General features: G+C 42.9%; 1 protein-coding gene across 4 annotated transcripts in view; it reads left to right on the top strand.

The window, feature by feature from the left end:
- LRCH1 (leucine-rich repeats and calponin homology (CH) domain containing 1) overlaps positions 1-8,115 on the top strand; it is a 259,641-nt gene that overhangs the window by 159,751 nt on the left and 91,775 nt on the right. For all 4 annotated transcript variants that reach the window (XM_006774186.2, XM_006774188.2, XM_006774187.2 and 1 more), the window contains exon 3: positions 4,177-4,303. In XM_006774186.2, the coding sequence (XP_006774249.1) occupies positions 4,177-4,303 (127 nt within the window). The remainder of the gene's footprint in view (positions 1-4,176; positions 4,304-8,115) is intronic.

Below are 8,115 nucleotides of genomic sequence, written 5' to 3' on the forward strand. Positions count from 1 at the left end.
GGGTCCCCACTGGGGTGCCTGGCCAGTCTGGGTGAGGGGCTGAGGGCTGTTTTCAGGCTGGGACTGAAGCTCCCAACTGCTCCTTTTTTTCTTTTTTCTTTTTTTATTCTGAGCCAGCTTTAGCTCTGAGGCTCCAGCTCTTAGGCCTCCGCTCCTGAAAGCAAGTATCTGGCTTGTTTAGGTTCTACACTTGAAACTCTGTATCAACTCCAGGTCTGGGATCCTGGCTAGCTGAAAGCAGGTTTCTTGGGTTTTGTTTAGCTTCTATATTTGTAACAATGTTTCAAACTGCAAGCTCAGAGGCCCGCAGCGGCAGGAGGGGAACGTTGGATTCCTCCGTCACTGAAGCAAGCAAGCCTCATGTTCGCTTCAAGCTGCCTGGCTGCCGGCCGCCATCTTGGCTAGCAGTTAATTTGCATATCACCCTGATTAGCCAATGGGAAGAGTAGCGGAGTGACACCAATTTGCATGTTTCTCTTTTATTAGTATAGATTGTATTTGTTATTATTAACCTACTTTTGCTCACTCTTATAGTCCAGTAGAATAAAAAATACATATGATGCCCTGATAATAAAGTCACATGTAACAATATAGCATGCCTTCATCATCACATACTTTAAAGGAAATAATTCCCTAATAAACCAATAATAAATTTTCAAATACTAAGTTTGAAAACATTAATAATATGTGCCATATTAATAAGTGCCATAGTCAAAATACACTAAAATAAGACTCTGCAAAAGTAAAAACACAAATAAATGACCTGGCTTGTGAATTTCTTGATTTAAGAATTAGATTGATACTTGAAACCAAGAGAAATTTAGGCTATCAAAATTGTTCATAGTATGTTGAGCTGCCTTGTTCCATCTTGGAATTAGGACAGAGACAAATCTAATGGAGAGTCATTCAACTGAGAAAGATAGAAGACAAGCATTAACAGTAACTGTGGTAAAAGCCCACTGCCTGCCTTCCTCTCCTCATTGCTCCCTGTGTCATCCTCTATGCTGATGGGCAGGGAGACTGATGGGATGCTGGGTGAGCTTGGCTCTCTGATGGCAGGAAGTTTCTGGCCACCATGACTGGATCTATGATTTCTACTACTGAGTGAGTGGCCCATTTCCCCCACTAATTTACTCTTTTATAATGAGTGAGTTAATTTTTCATTTTGTTTTCAGATATGGCTCACAGGCTAGATTTGAAGGTAAATGTTACTTTATCAGACACTAAATGGTCTTATTTTTACACATTCTTTCCTCAAAGGGGTATTTATAGGGCTCAGGCCCCCAGGAGACTAGTGGGAGGGGAGGGTAGTGGATTTCAGCCTGAGGCACTTATTTGCTTGAGAAAAAATGCCAGATGAGTGGTTTCAAGAAGCTCAGGCTGCTGATGTGGGTAGAGGACTAAAGGGAACAATTTCTCCTCTCCTTTATAAATACCTGCTGGAGAGCTAATGGGATTTTGTGTGCATGTGTCTTTCCTTTTTCAATTGGGGAAATTAAAAGTCATACTGGAACATCCTGTGATAAAATATGTGAGGTAGAGGCTGAGGGAACAGATAGATGCAGTAGAAGAAATGTGCCCCAGGTCTGTGGCATGTTGTATTATCACCAGACTTGGCATGTTATTGGTCTACTAATGATTAAATACAGGAATATGTGGGGCAAAAATAAATACCTATCTTATTTTTGACTGGTTATTTCTGAGAGGCTGCAAGAAAACTTTCCTATCAAAGAAACTAAATGCTTTCACAAGCTTAAATTTTATTTTATTTTCAATTAGTACCCACCCTGGAAGAATTCCAAGCTATTTAAAACACTCATGCTTCTGAATAAACAGAGCCTTCATTGCATTACTTAAATAGTAAGATAAGTGCCTCTCCAATTCAAAATCTGTTAATATGATTAGGTGCCTGCATTAAGGTAGTGAGACTGGGAATAGTTTAAATCTGAGTTTCCAAGATAAGAAAAAAAAGGAAAGATCTCAACTGTAATCATTGATTCTGTGGAAAATAGGAATGTAGAAATTTTGAACATAATTATCTTTATTCTCAATATTATCTCTTGAAAAGGAAGCTTAATATAGCTCAAATAATAAAATTCTTATTAACATTTTAATTTACCAATCCTCACTTTATGAAATTACATATTAATGAATATTTTATAACCACGAATTACATCCCAAATTATTTACTTGCCACCTTTTGATAAATTGAGTTCTCTTTTCAGGAGGTAGTGTCTTTGTTTGAAGAAAGCTCGCCCAGCAGGCACCAGGAAGCAGGGCCTCTCCTTCTCTATCCAGAAGGCTTCTGTGGATGTGACAGGGTGCAGGAGGGGTTTGAGAGGACAGACAGACAGGCTAGTAGTCCTAGATTCTCCTACCACTATCCCCAGAGATCAGGAGAGAGGGCCAGGGTGAGCACATCACCCTTATTCTCGCCTGCCATCCTAACCTGGAGGGAGTTAAGAGCTAGCTGGTCCTTCTAGTGCCAGGAACACCCACCCCCACCCCCATAGGGCTCTCAATCTCCTCTCCTCTGCTGGACCCTCATAGAGAAAGTTCTCTCATTCTTATGCTCCTCTCTGGGAATAGCTTTCTCTTTGGGTCTGGGCAGTAGTAAGAAGATGTGGCCGTATCTTTTCTTGCTAAAACCTCATTACTTGGGCATTGGAGACCAGGAGCAGGAGAGGTGTCAGGGTGGTTACAATAGAGTACCCATATTAGGAAGGTTCTTTCAAGAGAACACCTGTTTTTTATGAGTCCAGTAGCTAGAGATACCCTTTGGCTAACCAGATCCCTCCACTCTCATATGGTATGGGGGAATGAGAGAGTAAAACCTTTACACATACAGAAAAATGCCCAGATCATAAATGTACATCTTAATGAATTTTCACAAAAGAAGCATCCATATAACCAGTATCCAGATAAAGTTTATTTTTTTATAGTGATACTAGAGGCCTGGTGCACGAAATTTGTGTATGGGTAAGGTCCCTGGGCCTAGCTGACAATCAGGGCCAATCTGTGGGGCGACTGCTGGGGCAGTTGGGGGTGGGTCCTGCTCGCACCCACCTTGGCTGCCTTGGGGCCTGCGGCCTTGGTGCAGCTCCTGCGTTGAGCGTCTTCCCCCTGGTGGCCAGTGAACGTCATAGCAACCGGGCGTTCCGCCATTTGGTCGATTTGCATATTAGGTTTTTATTATATAGGATATGTTTCCTAATTATAAAAGCACTTTGTGGTCATTTTGGAAAATTCAGCAAAATGTAGTAAGGAAAATAAAATCTACTCATTGTACCTACTCCCCCCAAAATGACCACTGGTAACAATCTATGTGTTTGCAGTCCATCTGTCTGTCTCATGCCCTTGCGCACACCGATGTTATATGCACCCATAAATACATGCATACAGTACCACAGCCTCTGAAGCTTTACACACAGAACTTCTAAGTAGGTGCAATCCATGACATACAACAGAGTTTTATGTTTACTGTCTGGTTGTTGACTTCATCAGCAGAATGGCCAGAAAAGAAAGGGAAGCCAAAAACCATCTGTCTCTTTACTTGATACCAGGAAAAGGCTGCTTGTGAGGGAGGAGATAAAATAAGTCACTGCCATATATGTGTGGATGATTCTTAGACTTCATTTCTTCAATATTTTCCCACCTCTCAGAAAACTCAGCAATAATGACTTTTTTAAGTAGCTCTCTTGCACATACCTAAGCAAACAGCCACAGTGAGTCAAAACGTTGGAAATTGGCTGGTGGTTTTGTGAGTTGCAGGAAAATGATCTCTCCATTATTACTAAAATAGGTGAGACAATGCCTTTGGTCCTCAGGATTTCCTGTTCACGTTGTCAGTAAGATGACAGTTGGCATCAGCTTCCTGTTGCTATTGGTGATGCAGGGCATGTTGCCCACCTGTCCCCTGGCTGGCCATGGGCTCAGTGCCTGCAGGGGTTCCTTTGTGCTTACCTCAGAACAGCTATGCCTCTCTTTTTGTAAAATATATTTTCCTGTCTTATACATAGGAGTTTGGAGTTATTACATATACAGAAACTTTATTGGATTTTCATATTTGTTAAGTGTCTTTTCAGCTCACTCTTTTTCTCCTTGCTTGTGAAAAAGAATCACAAATGGTATGGAGTGGCCTGTATGTTCACATGTGCCCTTGTATTGTCTTTTCAGTCGAAATCAGCTGTCCACCCTGCCCGCCTGCCTGTGTGGTCTGCCCCTCAAAGTCTTAATTGCAAGTAACAACAAACTTGGATCGCTGCCAGAAGAGATTGGTCAGCTCAAACAGTTAATGGAGTTGGTATGTACTGATTTTTATGGTGCTTGCTTACTAATCATAGTTAGCTGAAGTGGTCAGAAAAACTTTTTGCTATGGTTGGACAGAGAGGAACTGAGCCTATCCTATATAATAAAAGCTTAATATGCAAATTGTCCCCTCTGGCAGTCATTCGACCCAGAGTTCAACTTCTCACTATGACTACCAGGGGGCAGTGCACAACATGGCAGGCGTCTGCAATATGCTGCAACCTCTTGCTGGCTACCTGGAGGCGGGGATGACACTGGAGTGTGGTGAGAATGGGGAGTGTTCTCTGAGCTCTCTCTCACTCCCCCTGCTACCCTCCCCTGGGATGCCAGGGATCATGCGCTGGGAAGCACACCCCCCTCTTCGCCCCACTTTACCTGCTGGGCGCCTGCGAGAAGCCTGTCTCGCACCCGTGTGGCATCTTCCAGGTGAGCGGGCTGCAGCTTCCAGGACCACAGGGCCAGTCGGGCTTGCGGTGTGTACGCGCAGGAGCCAGTCTGCAAGGCCAGTCAGGAGAGAGCACGCTGCCTGCCTGGCTTCCGTGCAGCACCGCTGGGCGGCCCAGAGACCCATATTGCACCCCAGCCTGTGGCGCGCTTACTTCATCTCTGTGTGGGGACTCGGGTGCTGTGACTCAGGTGGAGGGGGGTCCCCGGGGGCCCAGGTGCTGCCTAAGGCCCAGAGGTCAGCTGGGACCTGCCCTTCCATGCCAGACACTTGTGCTTCGATTGCTGGCCAGGCCTAGGGACCACACCTGTGCCTCTAGTGTTATTGACAAAGACATTAAGGAGGGAGAGGAGTAACCTTGGCTTTGTTGTAACAGATATAGTTTCTGAAAGTTACAGATTTTCTGTAGTTCACACTTCCTTAAGTTTACATGTTTTACAGCTCCTGAAGTTTACAGGTTATCATGTGGTAGTTTGATCATTTTTTTCACAATGAAAATAAGTTTGCGATAAATTATGGGTAAACAAAAACTAATCTACAAATAGGTTAATAGGTCCCACTTTCTGAATGTATATATATAAGTCACAAGACAGAAATAACAGCATGCCCTGATTCTGTAATGATTTGAGCAACCATGCTCTAGAGCAGTGGTCGCCAACCTTTCCAACCTCCGCGGACCACTGGTTGGTGACTGCTGCCCTAAATCAATGTAACTTTAAAATGTGACCCTATCCCCAGGGATAAAAAAGAAGAACAAGATACAGACAGGCAGAGATGGGTTTGTAAGTGTGTGCCTGAGGGTGAGGTGCACTACTGTATTTCAGCTCTTTCTGTACCTATTTAATTACTTACCTTGTTTCTTAGAGTGTGAAAGAATGAATCCTTTCTAGACTTCCATGGAGCTAAAATGGGTGAAGGTAGAGGCAAGAATGAACAATCAGGTTAAAACAATAGTCACAATTTAGCCTCCAAGCAAGCATTATTTCACACTGACCTTGTGTCAAACACAGAGCAAAATATTGTGATTCCAACCATGGAAAGGACACGGTACCTTCTTGCAAGTAGATGCCATTCTAGAACATTGATGACCAATAACTTTTCTTTTGTGTGCCAACTCAGTTAATTTCTTTGGGGCCACCTGGAATCCTGTTGTGATGGCTTGTGAGGCCCGATAGAGTGCTGTGATCACTTAGTCATGTCTGCTTCGAGAATTGGCTGGGAAAGTGACAGCACCCGTGTCACATGTGTATCCACTTTGACTTTAGTATAGAAATGAGTAACTGCTGTATCAAGGCATCAGAGCTACTTAAAACAGGACTTATGTGATAGCAGACTCTGAAACCCATTCCAGCTCCCTCAGACTGAGAGTTGGGATTGGTTATAGAGATGCAGCGGTCTTCCCATCACTCAGTATCAGGACATTTGATCAGGGATCATGAAATGACTAGAACAAGACACTGGAAAGTTGTCCAGAACTGTGGCCATGGTTTACTTTTATGACTTTCTCTACTTCTGCATACAATGGAGAAGTTGCCTAGCTCACAGATTCCAAGTGTACTAGTAAATGTCCTCCCAGCTAAAGCACTTAGCAGGGACCTACTGGCAGGTCTCAGCCCTGGTTTCTAAGTGAGAGGCAAGATCTGAGTCTCATGTCCTCTCCTGACTCAGTCAGCAATACCCAAGGCACATGATCACATTGCCCTAACCTGACTGCTCAGCTGCAACTAACGGGGGCAGTTCTGAAAGAAGTTGGTTATTAAGTTGGATCCTCTCACCCCAAAGTCTATTACAAGAAGTGTGCTTACAGGGTAGAGAATGATTGATTAGTCTTGGGGCTGGGAAAGGTTTTAAGGGAAGTGACCTTTGGGAGGTTCCTTACATTACTCCACATATCAAACAGAGTGAAATATTGTGATTCCAACCATGGAAAGGACACGGTGCCTTCCTGCAAGTAGATGCCAGTCTAGAAGATTGATGACCAATCACTTTTCTTTTGTGTGCCAACTCCAGTTAATTTCTTTGGGGCCAGAAATCCATGTGGGATTTCTGAGATGAAAATAAGAAGGCAGAGACAGGAAGGCCTTCAAGAAGGAGGGATGACTTGTGCAAAGAAAGGACAGTATGGTACTACAGGGCATGCTTGGGCAGTAGGAAGCAGTTTAATCCTCCTGAGACAAGGTAGAGTGGGACGACTGCCACAGGTTTAGGCCACCATTATCAGCTCCTTTGCAGGGTATCCAAGGCCCATCTTGGTCTGGCCCCTGCTTCCTGCTCAGGTTCATCTCTTGCCCCTAGTCCCTTCACCCTCTAAATTACAGTCTTCTGGTGATGCACCTCGTTCATTTTCCTTTCTGTCCTGTAGATCATGGACTGTTTCTTCCTCCTCCTCGTTTGGTCAGTTTTTAGATCTCACTTAAATCTCACTTTCTCCAAAATGCCTTCCCAGGTCCTGAGCTAGGTGCTTTTAAGACAAGCACCCAAAACTTACCATCCAATTTTCACAGAGTCACATTTGTCATCTTACTTGGTATTCTCCACACCTTGAAAATTGCTTAAGGACAAGGGACATATATTGCTGTTGTATCTGGTGTAGTCAACTTATAACTTCAGTTGAAACACCCTCACCCAGCAAGCAGCAGATGCAATTTTGTTTTATTTATAAAACGTGTTTTTATTGCTTTTTAGAGAGAGATGAGGGGAGAGAGATAGAAACATAAATGAGAAACATCGATCAGCTGCCTCAGCAGATGTACGAGTAATTTTAAATGTACTAGTAACTAGTAACTACATTTAAAAAATATATATAGGCAAACAAACTCTAATAATATATTTTAACCCAAGATAGCCAAGATATAATGTCACATGTGTACAATGTAGCAGTAATGAGGTATTTTGTATTCTTTGTTTGTATTAAGTCTTTGCAGTCCAGTGTGTGTTTACACTTGCAGCACAGCATGGATTGGACTGGTCACATTCTCATGCCCAGTAGCCACATGTGGTGACTACCATATTGGAAGGGCAGCCTGTGTTTTTTCTACTCTGTGTGTAAGCAAGCTAGATCTTTGTTTAAAAAAAAGCATTTCTTTGTGAAGTTGGTAAAAATTCAATAAGTTGCCATTATTTAACCACAAAGGGTAACTAGCCTTGCTTAAGGTCACAGACTAAAAAAAGATTAGTTCTCATTCCTTCTTATCTTTAATCTTTTTGCTTAAAATAGTAGTATTACTATAGGTAATCAGATGTTTTTTAGCTATCAACTAGAAGAAAATTCCCAGGGGAGCCTAAAGTAAGTCTAGGATTATGTGGGTGGCTTCTGTTTTGTGCTACATAGTAACCAATTTACTAAAAAATATAGGAGCACA

The sequence above is a fragment of the Myotis davidii genome, unplaced genomic scaffold, assembly GCF_000327345.1.
Source record: "Myotis davidii unplaced genomic scaffold, ASM32734v1 scaffold888, whole genome shotgun sequence".
Classification (NCBI taxonomy): Eukaryota; Metazoa; Chordata; class Mammalia; order Chiroptera; family Vespertilionidae; genus Myotis; species Myotis davidii.